Below are 23,372 nucleotides of genomic sequence, written 5' to 3' on the forward strand. Positions count from 1 at the left end.
TTGAATTCTCAGAACCTGCAGCAGACCCCCCTTTTTTTCTAATTCTGGTCTATTGCCGCATAATGAGTATTTGGGGAAATAGCAGAAAACAGGTAGTCCGGTAGCAGAAAGGTCAACAGAGAGGTTATATTCTGTCATCTGTTTTAGATGAGCAGATTCATCTCCTGATTCTCCAAGAGGAATTACCCAGCTGCTGTCCTTCTGGAGGTTTGAATCTTCCCGTGACACCCGTGGAAGCTGCTGTGCTCACTGCATACAAACGAGGTTCCCTTTAGTGGGGCAATGGAAAAGAGAAAAAAGACATCCTAGATTTAACCAGATTATACCTAAAAGTTTGGTTCAGCTGTAAATGACAAAGGTGTGGAGCCAAACTGAGTGAAACAGGGCCGTACAGCTGGTTTTCTCTCACCCAGAGGTAGACTCTATCCCAAATGGTTATTGTGGGATGGACAAAGTTACATGTCTCATGTTGGCATTGGAAACACTTTCCTAACAAAAGATTTAACAAACTGTTCTGTTTCCACGAGGCAATTTAGCTTTAACTAACTCAGTCCTTTTGATCAAAAAAATAGGATAAAAAGCAACATTTTGTCAGATTTTCTCAATTGGCAACAGTCTGCAAGTGCTCACAGCAGTGTGGATGTAGCATGCAGCTCCTTGCTGGGCAGTGGAAAGCCTGACATGATCTCCTCTTTCCACGGGAGCAGCGTTAATGTGAAAAGGATAAAATGATAGATCCATCAGCTTTTCCATCAGGAGACAAATTGAATCGGCCAGAGGAATGGGTCTCAAGGTGGGGAAATATATTGGAAATTAGATGACAAAGGACACTTAGTTGAAAAAGTGAATTGATTTATGCAGTGATTTCAGACTGAAAGGATGTGGTGTGGGGAGGAATGGGTGATGAGGAAAAAGCTTGCTGTCCATCTCAAGCCCATAATCACTTGTGCAGTTGATAATCTTGTGTGCAAAATGAAATTTTCTGTCCAGCGAAATTCATCTCTTTTCCTATAGAGACATTTTTGCTGCTGAAGGGGAAGTAAAATACACTTTGTCCACATGCAGATCTTTGTATAACCTGATGAAATCACCTGTTTTGCTTTTGTTGTTGTTCTTGTTTGTTTGTTTGCTTGCTTGCTTTTTGTTTCTGTTTTTATATCCAGGTAACTATAAACAGCTTTTACTTTTAATGTTATTAAACTCCATCAAATGTTTTTTTATGCAGTAATGGAGAATTAGGAGAGCCCTCCAGTGGCCAAGCAAAAGAAATCACACTATGGCAGTGAGCCAAACAAGTCTAGAAACTAGGTAGAGAAATACATGCTACATGTTTCAGAGGCAGTAAATGGTAAAATAGTACAGTTGCTTCAGTTAGGGGTGACTTATTTTCTGCTTACACTGGTGCACTTGATCCAGAAGTATTCCATAGCACCTGATCAGTTCTCTGTCTATGCCTGCATGAGATGGTATGTCTTTATTCATCATTTCTGTCCAGGAGTGGTTATTTGAACGAAGGGGAAAATACTTTAGGGTTAAACTAATAGGTTCTATATTTAATAAGTTTGTACAGGAAATGAAAATGATGAGAACTGGGTCCTCACTTAAGTAATTCTTGGTACTGAGATTACAATAGCTGCAGAAAAATCTCTTCACAAAACAAGCAAAAAGAAATAATTATTATTTCTTCATTAAATAGCTCCCAGCGGCAAAGTTGTGATGACCAGGTGCTTGTTGCATGCAATATTGCTATAAATGGTAATTCTGATGATTTTTTTAGCTGGAGAAAAGCTGCTGAGAAAAACAAAGTCTTTTCCAGACATCAGTCCACATAGTTTGACATCTAGTTATGATAATTGCCAGTTAGCAACATCATGAATAGCTGCTCTAGTTGGAGGTAGATTTTGAAAGGTTAATGAAGAGATTTGATGAGTCCATGAGAGAAGGAGCACTCGCTTAGCAATACAACAATAAGTTATGTTCTCTTTGCAATTGAGTGTGAAAGAATGACAAAATGTTTAATCAGAATGTTACATGTTTTCCTAAAACTCTTCCGTTAATATTCATTGGGCTCGGGTGTGCAGTTTACCAAATACAAAACAGATTAACACATCATGGGAAAAGAAATCCAGTTGTGCTGTCAAATAGATTGGAAATGCCACACTTCCCAGGATTGTTTTTTCTGCACCTATTTTGAAAATATCCATCATATTTTCAGTTATTTATTTTACTTGATGACAGTTAAATGTATATTACATCTATACTAAAATGCATCTATTTTAATGTTGGCCCTTCTTTCAGTCTTCAGCTGTTACACATTGAATCCCTGGGGACTGATCCTTGGCTTTTGTAAAAATCCAGTGTAACCAGTACTGATGTAACCACCTATAGACTAAGCTCTCTATCTAAACACCTAATTAAGAATAGAAAAACATTATTTATTATGCTCTAAACTGTATTCCAAGGTTAATTCTTTCTGTGTAAGTTCTGACCCACCAAATGGACAGAGTCAGGTTATAGGTGGCTCCAAACATATGTTTTAGAATGAAAAGCTTTATACAAAATCAGTAAAACCCAATGGAAAATATCATAGCTGAACAAACACATGTGCCTTTCAACCAAAGCAGCCTTCAAATCCTAGTTCAACAAACTACCTCTATTTACTAAGTCACTCAAGTGCCCCCATAATTCCTGAAGTCACTGAAAATTAAGTGTGGGTTTAAAGTTAAGCAGTGTTTAAACACCAGAGCTCAACAATGAAACTGTCTTTGTACATCAAGGAAACAGCCTTTACTGAAAATGTCCTCTCATGATGGACATGTATAGAAAACAAAACAAAACAAAACAAAAACAAACAAACAAACAAACAAAAGTAGTGGTAAGCATAATGCATATTTTTAGTATTTCAGTGTGTTGAAATAATATGAGCAGGGCATTTTTAATACACACAGTTTCAAGCTATATATGCCCTGAATTATCTTAAAGTATTTTTTTTTTTTTAATTGCACAACGTGCAACAAGTGAATGTGATCACACCAACTACTTTTTTTTTTTTTTTTCTTTTTTCCAGAAACTCTTGTATATGAGCATGAGTATGTGTATGTACAGCAGAGTTCTAACCCTCTCTTGGGCTACATCCTACAAAGTAGAACATCTAAGAATTAGGAATTTGAAGAAAGTATTTGTCTCAAAATAAAATGAATCAACTTTTTCTGATAGTAGCCATCTCCCTGTTGACTGTAAGAGAGCCTAGATACCTTGCTTTGTCTACACACCCAAATTTTGGATGGCTGAAATTAGGTGAGATGAATCCTTCTGCTGTCATGGACCTCTCAAATACCCAGCCTACAACTATGCATGGCCTGAGTTACCCTATGGTTACAGAATCAAAAATGCTGGCTTAAGATTAAAGGGTACTGAGTCCAGTTAAGGGCAAGATCTAAGGGAGGTGGATGGATTTGTTATCCTGGGAGGTATCCAAAATTATGTAGCTAGCAAGAGTCACTGATTTCAAGCAGAAGCACAAACCAATGCTACAGACGCAGGTAATGTTCTTACATCTATTTCATTTTTTCTGGGGCTGCAATCTCATACAGTAGCAGTTAGAAAGAGCTTCTCAAATCACAAATTAGGCAGTCGTTAGGTTCCTTCTCCTCAGTTATCACAATCCAATACTAAGTAACTAAATTACTGTCGTAATACCAATATTACAATAATTCACGTTTCATGTCTAATCATTCCACCTTCTACCTAGCGGGACTGGAGCTATCTGTTACAGAATGATGCTCTTGAGAAGTACTGTCTCACTTTCTGAAGTTGGCATGACTGCTCACTACTTCTGCTTAATTTCCAGGCATTTCCTCGGCGGCTAGCTGACTGTCCTGGAATCCTTATAATAACTAGCTGGCTTGCATAGGGATACAAATCTATTTTACACAGTGTTTTACTGATATCCTCTTACACATAGCTACATTCAGTTTAAGGCATGCAATCTCTAAACATAACGATATGTGGCTGACATTGTGACTTTCCTACCATATCAGGAATTTTTTTCTCATCTTTATTCTTTATGTGTTATATTTAAGCTGTTTTTGTTTGACCTCCCATTAAATAATAAGCCCAGGCTTGTGGGATTACAGTTGCCAAACATTCCAGTGAGACTGGGTGCTGGAGGCCAGTGGGGAATGGGTCAGCAACATTTTGGCCTGTGTTCTTGGCATCTGGAGTGGGACTCCCTTGACTAAATGCAGACATCTACATCAGCCCTAGTTGCTATATATTCCACTTTCAGGCAGCAGACATCTACTTGGGAGATTGGATGGATCTGAGGGCAAAATCAATCTCATCCTAAAGCAGATGACTTCAATAGATCAGGTGAATTGCATTACCAAAGTTTCTATTTCTTTCCCTTGGCTGCGAATTAAACCCAGGTTAATTGGCTCCTCTGGAGACACCTGCACTGGAGACACCTAAAGAGATGTGACACGAAACCATTCCTGAGTTTTTTTCCTTCATTACCTGGTGACCTTTGTGTAACTTTGAACAAACTACTATACTGTGCTGTTTTGTTTGGTTTTCTTCTTTTCTACATTTGTAGCATTTAAAAGAGTAAAGACTCTTTCTCCTTATGTTTTCATACACAGACCATTGGAGGAAGGTCCTGGTGTTTCTTTAGAATATCAAAATACTATCAGGAGTATTGCTGGGAATTTCTATGTAACAATGCTTCTGAAATACTGTATGTGTAGCAGTTATAAAGTCTTCAAATGCCAGTCCAATTAAACTTTTACTACCTTTGTAAAGCTATTAAATACCACTAGCTCTACGTTATGGAGGAGAAAACAGAAGCACAACCAGCCTCCAAGACTGTCTGCAGATCACCCACTGCTTGTTTGCTTTCCAGCAGAACCAATTCAAAATTAGATTTAATTGTAGACTTTGGGGAAGACAGTTGGAGACAATACAGGTTTCTGTTCAACTGGAAAGTCTTCCTGGGAAGTGTAAGACTTTTTCCACATGTGGAAGATGTATTAGTTGGTATATGTAGACAGCTCTTAGCAAACCCAATAACATATTCCAGCTTGTTGATTTCTTTATTCCTAGGACACAGACTAATTTTCTTCTCCTTTCCACAGCCTATTATTTTTACTAGGTCAGATTAGATTCTTCTTGTGGCTTTCTGGCGCTATCTTGCCTGGCAACTTAGTTGATATATTACAGGCTGTTTTTTAAACATAGCTTCCTCAAGAACAAGATATTTTTGGTTTGCACTTTGTCATTCTCCTCCTGGACACTGGCTAATTTCACTCAGAATTAAGAGAGAGGCTGAGCTTCTGCTTATGTGAGCTGCAAAGAGGACACCCTCTCTCTGAGAGAGTGTTATAAGCTTGACAATTTAATGAAGAGGGGTAAAAATGGCAGAAAAGCTTCATTTACTCTCAAGTCTTCTTCTGCTACTCTTTGTATTTTAGGACATTTCCCACATTTATTAAGGATTCAGTTTAGGTAGCCCAAAGATTGAAAATCTTTTACACATGGTAAAGCCTAAGCAATGAAAGATGCTCCCTAGAGGCATGCTGATGGTGGGCTTCACCCCTTTTATGGAAGGTCAATACTAAGAGACCAAATGGCCTATAAGCAAATTTACTATCTGAGGCTCAATCTAGTTGCATAGATACAGGTGTCCCATGCCATTTAAGATGCCTGAGGACAAATTGTCTGGCCTTCAAATTCTGCTTCATAAGGATGGTTCTTCCCTAGGCTCTGTGTTTATGTGCCAGCCTCATATAACAATCTTGGATGAGATAGAGTATCTTAAATGGTTCTGGACATCCGTTTTTGGATACTCAAATCAAACTGTAAATCTTCCTTGGCTATAACAGCAGCATATGAAAGGCAGAGAGTCAAAGCCATCTAAATCTGAAAACTGGCAACTAAGCAGTGTTTAAAGCTGTTAGACTTCTGCCTTCCATGCATGGGTTGGGCAGAGGTGCACAGAGGAGTATGTGAGCCACTAGTCCAGGGTCTCAAAGCCAGACTGATGATGCTTCTCAAAACCAGGCAAATCTGAATTGAATGATTTAAAACTGTAAGTTACAATACTGTAATTACAATGCTTTTTCCTGTGCAGTGAAGGCAAGACCCATAATGTAAAAGGTTTATTCTCTTACTGCGTATGTTAAGGTTGCTTAGGGTACTCTATAACTAGATCGTGAAAATCTTAAGCAGGTTGGTGGGCTACATCATTTTTGGAAGCAACTGATTTTAGCCATTATCAGAGATGGGATGCTGGGCAACATGATCCATGGTGATCATATGCTCTATCTCATACTTTGCATTCTGAGCTATATGATACTTCAAAGTCAGTTATCATGCATAGTGTCTGTGTATTTTCAGAGGAAATGGGGTATTGACTTCTGAGCATTTTATTACTTTCCACCTTTTCTTTCTGTGCTTCCTCTCGACTCAAGACTTATGGGATGACTACTCAGAACTTCCTAGCATGAACTGAAAAACAATCACAATGAAACAGAGTGGGAGGCGGGGAGAGCAAAAGCCTGATTGGCACAGCCTGAATTATGCCACAAGAAATCTTGTTGCCTAGTGTATTGCATGGAGAGCAGGGCAAGACCCCTGATTCTATACATATTTGGCAATGGTCCCATTGTACTTGATGGAAACGAAGTGGAACTAGTAAGACACATTGTCATTGCCATCATCCATCATTTATTCAGATGTGACCTGACCTTTTTTTTTTTTTTTTTTTTTTTAACTTGCTTACACCATAAACAGAGAACTTGGACATTGTAAGGCATATATATACATATATATCTACATATATACAATAGGTCATTTGTGTTCTTAAATATCTGTGAAACACCGACCCTGAATTTGACCTTGTATAAAATCACAGTTATTCTGAAATGAATGTTTCTGTGCTCTCATATGGTAGATGATATTTTGCACATTCATCCAAAACACCTCACTTTAAAAAATAACATTGGCAGTTTATGAGTGTGTCAAGGTTGGTTCCTTTGTGTGTTCTTCTAATCTCCCTGCAATGTCTCATCATTTGTCTCATGTAACATGATTCACTTGTACAGGTTTTATAGCTGTAGAGAATGACAAGTGTATTAATGTGCTAGAAGAAATATATTAATGTGTAGCTAGAAGCCATTTATTATTTATGCTGTTGGAATCTTTTTATACTCACAGTAAATATTTTCCAACATCAATGAAGCTGCAGAGATTCATCACCACAAATCTGCGTTTTTGATTTTTGTCTTTGCTTGCTACAGTCATAGTTCATTTCCAACAAAAAAGAACGTCTCCTTTTTCTAACAAATAAGCCTATCAACTGAAATGAAGATCTGTATTTATATATGTCTGATATTCCTCTCTGCATACAGTAACTTACAACAGTGCTCATTTTGTGTACACCTCAAGTACGTGTGGCAAGGACCAGATTTTGATTAGAAGAGTTGTACTCAATTTGAGAAGTGGTTTTCTTAGCAGCCTACTCCTCTAGCAGAGTATAATTCATTCTGAGAAGCCATAGCACAGCGTGGCACAGAAGTTAGCCATATATGAATTTCTAGGGTACTTCTTGAGGTGTACTGTCTGTAAAGATCTTTAAGTTGCTGTCAATCTCTTTTGCTGCTTGAATGGCTTAGCTCCACGATTGGTGACTGTCCTGTTCACACTCCAAAAAACTGCCATTTTTATAATTCCTGGAACAAGAAGGAAAAATAAATACTTTACCAGGTTATGGTCATGTTGTTGCTGCATTTGAATGTGCAGTCACATCAATTTTACAGTGTATGTTGAGAAGAAGGATCTTCAGGTTTATGGTCCAGAAGCCCCTCTGATAAATTAATGCTTTCCTTTAAGGTATATGATTTTTCATTCTTTACCCAGATGGACAGTCCCACTTATTTTGAAATTAGATGATGGAAGGCCATTGCTTAATTAAGGATTATTGGAGACATTTTTCAAGCAGAAAAGGGGAAGGTGAGAAAAGGCTTCTTCTCATGCCGTTAGAAACCTTCCTTCCTCATATTTAAAGGGATTTAAAAACAAAAGTGTAGACGTAGACAAATGCAAAGGTAGACACTAAAGCTCCAATTACAACAGCTGAGATGTATGAGGAATTAGTTGATGACCCTGCATTTCTACCATCAGCTTTAGTTCTGCTTCTTGATTGTCCTCTAGGGATTTAAACACCTAATTTCTACAAATAAGAAATGTATTTCTTATTCCTCCTCTTTCTTCTCTTTCTTTTTTTTTCTCTCTGCCTGCTATTTTCCATCAAAACCAGGGTAAGAAAACATTTCTTTGAGATTCTCCCGACTCTTTTCTTCACTGAAAATGTGATAGCCATCACAAAGTGTTTGTGGCATTTCACATGGACCTACATTAACTCCAAAAGTGTTGGACAGCAGACTCGACCAGAAGGCCCTGTACTTGCCCTGCAGGCAACAGCAAATCAAATATTTGGGTATGCAGCTTCTTGCTCACCTCACACTACAGAAGAAGATCTATGACTATGTTAACAGAACAATTAACAGTATCAGATGACAAGTATGGATTTGGATTTTACTTAGATTAAAACAGAAGACCTAAATAGACAATACTCTGGAGAGTGATGCTATGATACCTCCATATTGGTGAGGTAACTACATATAAGTTACTGGAAGTAAGATAGGATTATTGGTGTAACCAGGTGGTTTGATGAACAACATGCATTTCTTGTCCTAAGCTTTGTGTTGCCAACAGAAAAGAGGGGTGACTATTGTGCCTGGAAAGCTTTTATTGATGTGAAAGAGCTCTTCACATCAATGAGTAGGGAAATGGGTGATAAAACAGTCATAGGAAAAAAAGGAAGGCTGGATGAAGTATAATGGGCTCTTCTGTTTCAGAACAAGGGAACTAAGGAGAGAAATGACTTTTAAAATTATTTTTATTAACCCCTTCTTGGGTATTGAAATATACAGCAGTCATCTGGCATTGTAGAGGTCAAGTGTCTGGGGTGAAAAGGTCCCTCCAGTAGGCATGACCAAGGAGCGGTCAGCTGGTTTCAGAGGTACCCCCAGCCCACAAAAAATGATATATTGGCTGCATAGGGTGGAGTTTTGGTGCTGCTGCTTGAATGGCACAATGTTATCCTTGTTGGTCACTGCTGGTGGGGCAAACTGAAAGACATCCTGTACCTATGGGTACAGTGGTGCAAGAGCTGGCATACAAAGATTGATACTGCCGGATCATATTGTATCCCAGACTTGGGCAGAGCTCCTTCCTGTTCCGGAGGAGCTGTAGGTTACTTTCCAGTCTCTCTTCATGTGTTTATACATTTATTTGCCCATCACATTCACTTACATAATCTGGACTATTCAGATGTTCTGATATAGATCGCATCTATGTCAGATGCAATGCATCTTGCATCTCCCACAAGCAAACCAACGAACACCGCTGCATAGGAACAAGTTCACTTTTAATTTGACAAAGTTTTTCTGCCTGCCAAGTGCAATTATTAGCTTTCTTTGGTTATTCAGTACTTCTTAAAGAAGATCTCTGTTACCTAGAGCCTAGCAAGATGTGGTTGCTTTTTATTCGTATCAAATGCATCTCACAGAGGGGTACAGCATCAGCAGAGTATCGACAGCGTCAGTAGCTATAATACTTCTGTCAATCTTGTGTTCAGTTGGATTTGCTGCTTTTATAAGGAGCAACATGTTCACCTTGAATGACTCAAATTGACAGTCAAGATTTAAATGGATCCAGCCAAAGGGAAACTTTGACGAAGAAGTTAATTGTACCCAGGGAAAGTTACAAAAGGAGCTCTGCATGAAGAGACTGTGGCTGAACTGAGAAGAGATTAACAAATGATGGTGCAGGTTTGTGGACTGAGGAACAGCAAATTATTTTCCACATCCAGATTTACTCACAGAGAATATTTTCACCACCTCTATAATTATTTTTGAGGTTTGTTGCTGTTAAATGTATGTAATACAGTAGCGTTACCTGTGCTGTATATACTGTTTCTGATTTTCTAAATGGAACCAAATTGAAAGTATGGAAAGGAGAATCATTTTAGGATGACGATTTTCTAGCTCTTCTCACTTAAACAAAGAAACTGTTTTCTTCATTCTTGGAAAATATTTAGTTTAATTCAGGACTGTTGTTTTGGGTGTTAACTACTATAAAGAACAGTTCTGAAATTAAATCCAGCTCAGTCTTTGTCTTTGTACTATTGGAACCATTTCCCAAGTATTTCTGCAAGAAAATACAGGGCAGCATTTAGAAAAGTGAAACATTAATCAAATTTATAAGTAACTCCTTTTTTGAAACTGTCTTTCTTTCAGTAATTTATAAAATGATGTGTTCCTCCAAAAATTCATGGAAGTTTAGTGCCCAAATCCTCCAGCTGGGTTTATGATTCCACTGTGGAAGTTGCTCCACAAATAGTGAGTAAATAGACAGGGCAGACAGGAGATGAAAAATAGAGACCGTGGCCCAAGCATAGTGATTTTGTCTTGCGTAGAGACAGCAGAAGGAAAAAAAAATCCTGTCAGCATCCTGAATGAGTGCCCTACTCACTGATCGGTTGTGCATCAATTGAAATGGCCACTGAGCTCACTGATGCCACTGGGCACTTACAAATACTGTCCTCCAAGAAGAACTCACAGCCATCACTAAGAAGGACTCTTGAAGAAAAAATAAAAAGAAAAAAAAATAAATAAAAAAATCTGAACTTAACTGCTCCATTAGGAAAGTGAAGTAACTTAAAGTGAACACTTGAAGATACTTTGAGGGACAGACTTCTGTGAGTTGCTTGGAGGGTTAGAGCACCCTTTATACCTCTCACTGTAAAGTTCCAGAAATAGGGTTTTCTCCTCAAAGCTCTGCTTTAAGACAACCAGCACGTTGGTGGTGGCCATGTTGTGTGAATGATACTGAATAAATTTTCTTTCCTGCTTTTGGGGATTAGAGATGCGTGGGACAAAGAGATCTGGAGGTGTTGACAAAGGTCAGTTTGCTGAAATGCAAATTTCTCAAAAAGCATTGCAGTTTTGGGAATATTCACTTGGGAAGGAGATCGTGGCTCCAGACAGAGAAGCAAAGAGATTCGTTCACTTACCTCAGAACATTGTGCTGCCTCGATAGCTAGGGCATTTGTTAATTTGTGGTTTTTGCATATTTAAAACAAAAATATTCATCCCAAAAATTGATGGCACTCTTTCACCCTCTCATATTGCAAACTATAAAAATGAGCAAAAATCTTCAGGTTTGCAGATGGCAAAATAGTTTTCTGTCTAGTTCTCTCATTGGTGCATGTTGCAAATTTATTTGCCCTTCTAACTCATGTTTTCCCCCTTTCTTTGGATAGCAAGCTTCTTTCTGTCTTTGAAGGGTGAAGAATGAAGCCTTTCAATCTTAAATATGAGTAAAGGGAAAGTCCAGACCATTGCAGGATGGGAGATGGATGTTATTAGAAGTCCTAGGCCATTGCTTTGAAGTCAGTATAACACCACGTCTGATCTAAAGTTGTGAACACAAACTGCAACCAGGAGTCCACTGCTGAATCTCTTTTTTTTATGTCAAAGTTTCTTTGTTTTCCTTGTATTTTGTTTCTGCATCTCTGCCACTACTATATATACTTATTGTGCATTTCTCCCTTACACGTCAGTTTTCTATTTGCTTCCTAAGATCCTTCTGAATCCATGGAGCTAGATGGCAAGAAATGACATTTTTTTTTTTCCTTAAAAATTTCCCTACATCCTAATGTAGCAAATAAAAAATAAAAAATAATTTTTAAAAAAAAAAAAAAAAAAGGCTTCTTAGGTCTAAGCTGCTCTTCAGCATGTTCCAAAGTGCAGAATTTCACTCAGTTTTCATTGTACTGAGATCTGATTTCCCTAAAGGTGACCACCTTTCTGAGCATCTCCACCCAAACTCATCCCTTCCCTTCCCCAGACCCTTCTCATCCTGCTCCCCAGGGACCTCAGGTCCTCAAGCCCCTTGCTTCCCTCCCTCCCCACATGATGGGCTCCTCACCCAGGAAGATTTTCTTGCCACCTGGCTCAGTCTGAGTGCTCATCCTTTGACCTACTGGCTCCCCCCATCACTGGAAAACCAGGGTGTTCTCTTTTCTTCTTTGACCCCTGAGTGGTCCACTTTGATCCAGAGCTCTACTCTGCCCGCAGTGCCTTGCCCTGCCCAGTTGCCCCTCCCACGCTGCCTGCACAAGGGGCAGAAGGAAGAGTTGCCCCTGCCTTGCTTCTCCCAGCCCTTCTCTCACTCTCCCCACTCTGGTTGTCACCCGATTCCTCTGTTCCGATGCCTCCCGTCTCTCAGACCATCTCCCACATCCCAGCTGTTAATCTTGCCTCTTTCTCCAGGCCTGCTCAGGATGCACTATTCCACTTACTGGACGAAGTCCCTTCTCCCCCCTCTCTGTCCACACATCCCTGCTCATCCTCTGTTCCATGCGGTGCAGACAGTAACTGCGCTGCTTTCCAAAAAGCCCAAGGAGTTTTATTAGTCTGATGGCTTTTCCTTTTCTCCCTGGCTCGAATTCGCACCGAGTATTCTTGCAGAAGTGTTCTTCGCCGGAGCTAACAATAAAACTCTGCGTGTGTGCGCGCGAGAGAGGAAGAGGGAGAGGAGAGGGAGGGAGAGAAAGCAATACAACGGTCTGGCAACGTGAGGCGGCATTGGAGAGCTGCTAGACCAGGGAAGCCGGCTAAGAGACACGAGCCCCTTACTCTGGGCTCAGTGTGATCCCATTGGTTCCCGAGCTGCTGTTTTAAAGCAAAGAAGAGCCTGAAGGATTGAACTGCACAGCCAGACGCAGACTCTCAGCCAAGTTGTCAGCACTCTGGGAGGGAGAGAGGCTCACACACACGAGATCGCAGGGTGTCCGCAGCTTGATGCTCGCTTCTTTCCAAAAAGGAAGAAAGGAGAGGGAACAAAAAACAGAGAAGGGGGGAAGGAGCCTGATCCAGCCCAGCAGCCCCAGGGGGAAATAATGGATGTGACCATATCTCAGTTCATCTTAGAAGAATTTGATGTCAACTGCAGCCTCCTGGATTTACAAGAGACTGTTTTAGAGAGTTTCTCTATCTCTTTCCTGGGCTTTCATGGTAGGAATCATTACCTAGCACAGGGCTCAGAGAAGCTTTTTGAGTGCTAAGATTGGGTTTGCTTTGTGATGCAAAGTGTGTCGCTTTTGTGCTTTCTCAACTGCTTCTTTTTCCCTTTCTCTCTCTGTCTCTCTCTCTCTTTTTTTTTTTTTTCCAATGCAAAAGGTCCGTACTGCAATGCCACCACTGATCAGATCGGGACCTGCTGGCCCAGAGCCTCAGCGGGGAAACTAGTAGAGAGACCCTGCCCGGAGTTCTTCAATGGGATCAAATACAACACCACGAGTAAGTACAAACTCTTTTTCTTCTCCCGCAAATCTGGTTTTGAGAAGGCACCTAGGGAGATCCAAATGATCTTTTCATTGAAAAAAAAAAAAAAAAAAAAAAAAAAGTGCTTTCCTGGGAATTAACATTTCCTCCACATTCCAGCCTGTATATTCAAAATTTCTGCCTGGAATGTTGCAGATTTCTCAGAAGCACAGACTTCTGAACACGGATTCTTATTTTCCTCAGTGTGTTTAGGTAGATTGGGCAAAAATGCTCTCATCAGTCTAAGGAGGGTATACTGTGCTAGCTGGTTGTCAGGGTGTTTATGTGTAGATATATATGTGCCTGAATGTATGTTTTACTGTAGCTGTGCTTGAGCTGTTTGGATTAAAGATGCTCTGGCTTGCAAAGTGTTTAGTCCTAACACTTAAGAACTGTGTTCGACTTCCCGTTTGAGGGGCTGTTTCTGCAAATAGGGACAAACTGGGCTGGAAGTTTATATCTAACAAACAGGAGGCTGAGGTCTGGAAGCTGTTTAGTAACTTCATTGGCAGTTTTCTTAGGAGGCTGGGGTGGCTGCATCATTAGTGCAAGAGAAATGGCAGAGGATATTATGATGCAGATAAAATTCAGAGCAAGGGAGTATGGGGCTCCTTAGAAATCTCTTGGAACTGATGCTCGAGTCTTAGAGGTAAACAATCACGATGACTCACTAAGAATTTATTATTCAGGCTGTCGGACCCAGGCACTCATTTCCTTTCCCTTATCTGTCAATATTGTTCGGACCTTTCATTAAGAGGTTTTCATGTATTAGCTCCAGGTATGTGTATCCCACTTGTTTGTCACTCATTTTTCCAGCTACTTAGGGTGCTTTAGACTGGGGACATTTCATTCTGTGTTTCACTCCTAACTGTTGTTCAGGTGTTGGTAATCTAATTTTGTGTAGTGTTAATTTCATGGGCTAGCAGTAAAAGCATGACCCTGTCATCTTCAACTTTATTTTTTAACCGTGGAAAGTGAATTACCTCTTTCCCCAGCTCCAAGCGTCAAAGGTCAGATAACTAGACAAAAGTTCTGTGTATGTGCTATGTAACAAAACCCCCTTCCAGATTTGTTCTTAGGGACCAGCTTCTGTCATCCTCGTCTTTGAGCAAAGTACAGAAGTTACCTCAGAGAACTGCATGATCATCCTCAAATCCTATATTCTCTGACCTATGGTCTTTGCAATAAAATAGGTGGGAAGGGGTGAAGGGCTGGGTTGTGCTGTCTTCAATTATAGCAAATAGTCCACTACCTTTCCAGTCTCAGATGAGACAAAAAAAAAATAAAAAATTCTGAGAATTAAGGACAGCTTAGACAAGAGCATGTGTATCAGAATGGACCCTAAAAGAACAGCCGTAGAAAAGGTATATCAAAGAAGTACGGGTATTTTTTACCATTTCCTTTTTTTGGTGGGGGATGTCACTGCCTTATTTTCATATTTGCAAAAAGAAAGAATGAAGGGGGAAAAAAAAAAAAAGGAGAGAAATGCATTATGGATGATTCTTTATTTATGTCATAAATACACTGGAGAGAATTTAAATGATTTTCCTGTGCATGGAAGGAAAAAAATCTTTAATACCCCAGTGTATTTTGATGAACTCTGTTAATGCTTTCAGTAGTTCATCACTGACCTGATTTAAAGTTCTTCCCTGATTCCCTCCTTCTCAGCGATGGCTAATTCTTGTATTACAGTGCTAATAAATCTTCTTAAATTCATTATTCTTAAAACAGTGACATGTTAATTTAAATTAAAGAAATCCTGATGAAGTGGGTTTGTAGTAGTAGTAGTTGTTGTTGTTTTGTTTTGATTTGATTTCAGGGGCAATTTTTTTGTTACAGCCTGAGAAGATGGGCATGTTTTTCCTTTGAATATAAAATGTGAATATGCACATTGAGAAAATGTATGGCTGCAATATTGACTCATAGTACATACTGGTGCCCAGATGCAGTAGTGTGTGTTGCTTGCAATAGAAAACTAAACTACATTCTAGCTACTGGGTTGCAATTGATCTTATTTCTTCCATGTGGGTAGCTCTTCCAAGCTGTAGCAAAGCAAAAGAACAGAAGGACTGTACCAAGATTTGAGACAACTTGTAAAATCAATAGCCTCTTGGGTACTGGTAGTACCAGGTAAATAAGGCTTGGAGAAGCAGTAGGACAGCAAGTTAAGATTTGAAGAGGTGAAATCTCTTTGGTGATCTGAAAGACTTGCCAACTAGTACATGTAGAATATGTCCAGAGTTTGGGGAGGCCAAATACCAATACATGGTCTGACTGCTTTTACTTGCATGGTTTCACCAAGTTAGCTTGTTGAATGACCAGCGGTCCATTGTAGCAGGACTCAGTGTGCTAAAAACCTAGACTGTGCACCTTGTGCTGGTAATAAAAACAGCACAGACAGCTGATTAAAACAAAAAAAGGGAAACAGCTTGAGAATTTCAGAGGTGAATAACACAGGTGTAAAGTCAAGGTTTGGTCAGGAGACGGATTGGAATAGGGTGAGATTTCTGCCTTGGAAAGGTAGTGTATCTTTGTCCTTTTTTTTTTTTCATTTTGTTGGAGTAAAGAGAGAAATGATTGTGTATTACATTGTACTGAATTGTTTTTTGAGAGGCAATTCAGACAAGTTTAGAAAAAGCAATGCGTAATGCCGCTTTTCTACTAAGGGTTTATCCGGTTCTGGTCTGTAATTCAGCTGATGGTGATACTGTAAGGAATCCTGTATTTGAGAGCTGTTGCCTGTAAGGAACTGTAACATATTTTTAGTTTTGCTTTCTATGGTCGTTAGTATACTTCTCATGCTAATGAAGATATAGTGAATTTTTTTAGAAATGAAGACCTCAAGGATTCAAAGTTTGTACCAGTGTTGTAAAAGTAGCTCATCATTTGGAGGGCATGAACCCAGCAGAGTTCATCACAGACAAAACCTTTTGCATTGTAGACACCAGAAAATCTGGTCTTGTAAGTGCCTAAACTTATGAAAATCTTATACCAGCCTCAATCGAGCTCAACACACTGCTCCAGAACAAACCAGCCTCCCTCGCTTCTGGTCTTCAAGGGGCAATTTCTTTTCCTTGCCATAGTTTCTGTGCATGTAGCGTATGGAATTCAAGACAAAGCAGCAGGTCTCAACAACACAGATCAACTCACCAAAGGCTTTGCATGGACCTCCCCCTTGCTTGGTATCTGTTTTAGCAATTATTACGCTTTGACCATCACTCCAGTTCAGAAACCCTGAGTCCTCAGATATGGAATGCTGTCAAACCCTGCAACATGCCAGTAGAATTTCAGCAAAGGGTACTTGAGTTAAAAATAAATAAATAAATAAATAAATAAATAAGATCTGGTGCATTTAAAAAAAAATAATAAAATAAATCCTGCTTGCAATTATAAAATAAACTATTTGCATAAAATATTTCCATTTTAACTGCAGAAAAAAAATTCCTGCGGTGTTGTGCTTGTGTGTCTGTGTTTCTGTGTGTCCCTTGGGAACTACAGAGTGACTCAGATAAGTTTCAGCTGGATTGGTAAAACAAAGTCTGTCAGTCTGTGCGTATTTTTCATCTCTGACACTTTGTTATTTTGTGTTGGTTTGTTTTTTTTTCTCCCCTCTTTTTTTGAGAAACAAAGTCATACTGACAAATCAAGATCTGGTTACTGTGCTGTATGACTTGTGAATGCAGGCAAAATGCTCTTTGACCATGGAACCGAAAATGATGCCATCCATTTACAACTTTGCTTTTGGCAGCAAAGCTCTTGTATTAAACTCAAAGGAAAAACAAAACAACGAAGGGAAAAAAAAAAAAAAAAAAAAAGGAAAAATGTATGTGTTGGTGCAGTGTGTGGCTGTGCACTTGTCTCTGTTCAGGATCTATATTTAGCTAAAGATGACAGTATCATTGCTGCCCTCTAGATGTGTTTATGCTTTGACAGTGTGAAGCTTTTATTTGTGTTTTAGAAAACAGATTAATTCACTTATTAGGGTATCCTCAAGCTTGATTAATTCAGCAGATGGGCAGTAATGAGACTCTTCACTGCTTGCAAAAAAAGGGTGGTTGTACTTAGAGCGTTACAGGCTTAAGTATATCTACTTTAGTTCTTCCTTTTCATTGTGAATTGCCTTTTGCAATGGGGAATTCCAGATGTTCATTCAATAGACAATAAGTGCTGATTCCCATAGCCTTGGCTGCCTGGTTGGGGTTTGTCTACAACAGCCTATGCAGGGCAGGGGTATTCGGTTGTGAGACACGTCCACAAGGGCTGGTTGGCTTGGTTTGCGGTGGTTGCAGGCAGGAGGTGGAAGTACTGGAAGGCTTCTGGGTTGAAGATGAAGATACAAATCTCTGTGTTTACAGGCAGGTATCCACAGCTAAGTAGCTAAACTCTGATAGAAGTTAGTGGAGCGCTGTTCACTCCAGGGGATGAAGCCTGGAGAGTTATTCAGCTTAATGTAATTGGGCAGATCAACTCAGTAGTCCATGCAGAATATCTCTTGCCATTTGATATGTCCAGAAGCATCTTGCCTGGTGCCTATCTCCTGTTTCATAGGGTCCAGGGCTTTTGTAGGTTTGTGTTTCATCTTCCAGGCCACATAGGCATTGCAGGTACTCTAAGAAAAATGATATGATGACTGCATATGGGCAGCTGAATTCATCCCTGGGTGTTTGTTGAGCTGAACTGAACCCACACCTGAGGACTGACATTAGGAGGTCAGCCTGCTTTTGTGATCAAAGTGGACAAAAGGTCTCTATAGCTCTGGATCTCTCTGCAAATCCATATCTCTTTTGGTACAGGAAAGCTCTTTGACTGAGATAGCCACTTCAGATAAGTGTTTTGGGTATTGCACAAAGCGTCCTCGTTTTCTCCAGGGACTACGGTGCAGAAAATAGGCACATAAGCACTGCCAACCTCGCATCGATGGGGATTTGGTCCCTCCTTGACTACCCCTTGTTCCAAGGGTATGTACACCACCTTTTCCTTGCTAGCCCTACAACCAGATGCCTTGTTGACAATGGTTTGGAGAGGGCTGGTGACTTAGCAACTGGGCTGTTGTTCAGGTGGACAGAAGTGGGAGAGAGCGAGCCATTGACACAAGTATCACAGCTGCATCTATTGACATGGCTTACTCTACGCTGAAAGAAAAACTCCTGCAGCTTTTTATCATCTCATCTTGAACAGAGGCTTATAATATTTTGTGTGGTGAGGGAAGGGTGAAGAAGTGAATTAATAGCTCTTCTTTTTTTTTTTTTCTTTTTTTTTTTTTTCATGCCCCCTCTTCTGAGAGTGGCTAAAGAGATTATTTAATTTTAAAACAGCAAAAGAGCTAATTTTCATAGGTTAAACACCCATTCTTTTAACAAGATCTAACCTCTGCTGTTTTTCATTACTACTAATTACTGTTCAGACTTCTTCTGGAGCAGTGGTTTTAGCCTGCATATAAAACATGAGCCTTGCTTGGAAATCATCGGTTTTAGAGTCTTGTTCATATTATATGGGTAGAGACCTGTCCCGGTAATTACAGAAATGTGCATTTTTATAAGTGGCTGGCCTAAGGCTCTATTAACATTTTCACTTATGTTTTATCTTGTGTATTTTACTGCCTGAGTACTTCTAATGATTGCATATGCATGGCTTACTTTTTCCTGAGAGATTATTCTGGTTTGATTTCTAAAGGGTGCATTTTTGAAAGCCAAGACCTTTTGTAAAAGATGAGGACCATTTATGCTATGGTGGCCTTTCATCTTTACTGGAGAAAAAGAACATAAAATGTCCATTGGCACTCTTGTCAGCATGAGCGGTGATTCCTCGAGGTACAGCTGGATGCAGTGAGGAGTTGCAGCTGAGGTATGGGCTGGGGGAAAGGACAAGGCAAGAGGAGAAGCATCCGAGTCTGAGAGCCAGCAGATGCTGAGCAGTGCTGGTGTGCTGCCATTTGGATTGAAGGGCTCTTTATATATTTAAAACACATTGCTGAGACACGTTTCAAAGGTCAAATACAAAACTTTTTCTTTTTTGCTAAGCAATGTATGCGTATCTTCAGCCTTAGAAAAATACTACTAAGCCCTAAAACTGCTCCTACCCTTTTCCCTTTTCTGTAACCTTGTTAGATGTCTGGAAGGCTTTTATCCCACTGGACTGTTTAATGACTAGAGGAAACTTGGGGTAAGAAAAGTTGTTTTGGAGCCGATTTCAATTATGGACTCGCTACAAAAAGTTAGTAAAAAATGAGTCTGCCATTTTGCAGAAGTCATGTTTTAGCCATCCTGGGGTGACCAACACTGCACTTGCCAATTAGGGAGTCAAGTGAACATGAAAGTTAAAGGAAGGAGATGGATGAGAAACGGAAAAAACACAGCAGAGGAAAAAGAAGGCCGGAATTGGAATTCTGGGGGAGGGAAATAAACATATTTTTAAGCTCGTATAACTTCTCTCTGAGGAGACCAAATCTGCAGTTGATTAGGTCAGCTTGACTCCAATAGAGCTGTATCCAGATTAAGATTTCAACCATCTCTGTTCATTTTCTCTTGCTAGTTTAGGTTGAGCTCGTCCACAAATAAAGCAGTGGGAAGCTCTTGATTTCAGTGCATGCACAGATGGGAGAGGCTGTACATTTTTTCCTTAACTTTTTTTTTTTTCTTTTCTTCCCATTGTGAAGCTTAATTTGTGGTAAAAGATCACTCTGATTTTGCAGCTTGGAAGTAGAGTGTTGAAAACAAAAGGAGAAATTAAAATAACTCATCTTTCCTGCTGCCATCATCCTGTGAAATGTGTGATTTCTTCATTGAGCACAGAACAGAAGTTAATTGCATGTAGTAAAATAAGAAGATTGTTAATGTTGCTTCAGCCATGTTGAGGACCCTTTTCTGCAGCTAATTAAACAGTGGGTAGAATTTTTGTTCTTCTGCAGTGAGTTACGAGAGGTGGCTTTGCTACGATCCTGTTTTGCCTGGTTGGGTTTCTCCTAAGTTTAGGCTTGATCTTTGAGGCAGACTTGACACATTCCCCAGGGTCAGGAATTGCTGTCACCATTCTGCACCAGGCAGGCCTGATCCTCTGCCAGGGACGGTCAGAGGCCTGATCCCCTGCCTTGTCCTTCAGGGTGCTGATACTGAACTTGGGGACATCATCCAGAGCTGCTCAGAACAGTGACTTGTCGCAGTGAGAAAGCACCCATGGGCCTGTGAGAGGGTTCTGAGCCTCATGGCCTTCAGGAGGGTCAGCAAACAGGCCCTGAGCATCTTTTTTGAAGGTTTCTGTGACCCTCTTACTGTGGAAGCTGCCCCACACACCTCTCCGATGCATTCTTGAGTGAGCTGTTGTCTAAAATGACAGCAGCAACCAGCTGGCAGACAGATGGATTGAGGTTCGGTCTCTTCCCACAATATAGGAATCAGACAATACTTGCACAATCATGTGCTTCTGGGGCCAGGGGAGGAGTGGAAGAGGGAACAGCTCACGAGCACGTTGGAAAGGGGAAGAATCAGATGCATTACAAGAGGAGACAAAGCAGAGATTTTTCATCTCACAACATAAAAATGGCCCACATGGCTAGATCTAGCGTGGGGCCTTTCGTGGATGTGGGCTTTCCTTCATTATTCTCCCTCATGACCGGTTTTCATCCAGCCAAGCTGTGGAAGGGTGAGGTCTGAACACTTGCAGGGGAAGGAGCGACCAGGCTGTTCCCTACAGTCACTGAGCCCTTGAGACTTGCTGTGACTCCTTGGGCTTTGGCTTCTGCGTTTATTGCCACAAAACCTCAGGGAGTGTCACTGAGGGAATTCCGCTGAAGGGATGGTCACCCGTAATTCTTCCTCTCAGCCACAGGGTGTCACTTAAAGTGCAGGTAAAGTAAGTGTCCACAAGCATCTGCACTGAGTCACTTGGGGGGTGGAAGTGATGGATGGGGGTGAAACAAAACTGGTGTGGCTGGTGGGCCTGGTCCTGGTCCTGCTGTAATTCCTGGCAGTGCTGCCTCTGCAGCTCCACATCCTGCTGGGTGGTAAAAGAGATGGACTGAAGTGAAGTGGGGACAAGGACACTGTGGAGGAGGAGGTGGAGGATGCTCTGGAAGGAACCCTGCTGTCCTGCCTTTGTGGAGCACTTGCTAGGCAGTGGGATGCTGGCTGAAGGAACATGGTTGGTGGTGGTTTCACCAGGGCTGCTCTGAAAGGCTAAAGGAAGGGAAGCACTAAACTTTGTTCCCAAGCAGGTGTGTATTGTGTTAGAAGATGTGGAGCTATGCAAATCTTAATGTAGCCATTCAGTTGTGGAGCACCTCCATGAAAAGCAGGCAATGAAAACCTACATTTGGATGACAGAGGAATTCTTCCTTGTAGACACCATGTTCATTCATAACTGTACTGTTTCCTGTTGCAGTACAATCAGCTGGATATTTCCTGCCAGAGTCCCCCAGCAGGGACTGTTAGATTCCCCCTATAGACCCTCAGGTGCTTGGCAGATGCTCTAGGTTCTCCCTCCTCACAAAAATAACAGATATAGTAAATGTGGGACAATGCCTTCCTCAGCTGTGACTGCTCAATTTACCTGTTGCTGATGAGAGGGGTGTTCTGCAGCTCAGTGAGCACACTGACTGGATTTAAGGTGTTTCTTTTTCATAGAATCATAGAATCACAGAATGGTTTGGGTTGGATGGGACCTCAAAGCCCATTCAGTTCCAATGTCCCTACCATGGGCAGGGACCCCTCCCAGCAGCCCAGGCTGCCCCCAGCCCCATCCAGCCTGGCCTTGGGCACTGCCAGGGATGGGGCAGCCACAGCTCCTCTGGACAACCTCTACCAGGGCTCACCTTTCCTTCTGTGTTCCTCAGTGGCATGGAAGTGTCTTTGATGTTCCTGTAATGGTGAGTCTTTATGACTTCTATGGTTTGTAAGGACAGTACTTCAAGTTGTGTCCTCATCCCAGTAAAGTTCACAGACTGCAAATGCCATGCAAGACTCTGCTTACAGTCTTCTATCCCATGAAAGGGAAACTCTTACTTAGTTTTGGACTGCAACATAGCTTATGACTTGACATCCAGCTTATAACAGCCATTCCTTAGTAGCTTGCAAAGGCAACAAGGACTATGGTATCCCATTAAATTGGAGGGGAATGGATTTTTGTAGATATTTTCCTTTTTCAGTGCAGTTTAATTCCTATCAGACATCACTCATGGAATTTGTAATCAGTAGCTCTTGGGACAAATTCCTAAAATCAATAAAACTCAGATTGCTTTATGCTGACAAAGGTCTGCAGTGCTTGGAATACCAGAGGGCCAGACACTGCTCCGTTTGAGATTTATGAAATAAGAAGCAATCTATTGAAGTGAATGATAAAAACAGAAACTGGTACAATGTTTCAAAAAAGAAGAAAAACAAACAAACAAACAAACAAAAAATCAAATCTCATGAAGCATTTTCCTTGGAAAAAAATGGAAGGAGGAATAACCATACCCAATGTGCCTGCATTGTCCAAAGCCCCTGGTGGCTGGAAAGCACTGAACACACAGTGACATGAGGCTGCATGCAGTGCTTTATCCTCCTGAGTCAGCTGGGGAGCAAAGAGAGATTTGGAAGGTTAAAAAATGCTATGAAAATGAGAAAGTCAAACTAGGAAATGACTTTGCTAGTGCACTGTTAACTAAACTTAACTAAGCTTAGATGTGAACTCTTAGTGACTCTTTTTCTCACTGCTGGGAGTATTAATGTAATTATTGCTGAATTATGCCACTAATACCTGAAGCATCAGCACTTGTGTATCTTAAAGTACATGATGAGCAGTCATTCCTTCCAGAATCTTCAGGCTTTCCACCTCAATTGCCACTTTTCAACTAGAGCAGCTAAGGCAGAGTTTGAAAGTGAAGAGTATTCTCAAGGATCCTGGTTTCTGCACTGATCTTAGTACACTTGACAGACCACATGCTTTGAG

The 23,372-nt window shown here is 40.6% G+C and overlaps 1 protein-coding gene across 3 annotated transcripts in view; it reads left to right on the top strand.

Moving 5' to 3' along the window:
• Positions 1 to 23,372, top strand: part of CRHR2 (corticotropin releasing hormone receptor 2) — a 156,744-nt gene that overhangs the window by 36,065 nt on the left and 97,307 nt on the right. The window contains exons 1-2 of one of the 3 annotated variants that reach the window (XM_082753952.1): positions 12,872 to 13,139; positions 13,305 to 13,424. The exons of 1 other annotated variant lie outside the window; for it this stretch is intronic. In XM_082753952.1, coding sequence (XP_082610078.1) covers positions 13,025 to 13,139; positions 13,305 to 13,424 — 235 coding nt within the window. In that variant the 5' untranslated portion in view covers positions 12,872 to 13,024. Of the gene's footprint in view, positions 1 to 12,871; positions 13,140 to 13,304; positions 13,425 to 23,372 lie in introns of those variants that run through there. One more of the 3 variants, XM_082753951.1, reaches the window with a different exon arrangement.

This window comes from Aythya marila (assembly GCF_965140915.1).
Source record: "Aythya marila genome assembly, chromosome: 2".
Taxonomy (NCBI): Eukaryota; Metazoa; Chordata; class Aves; order Anseriformes; family Anatidae; genus Aythya; species Aythya marila.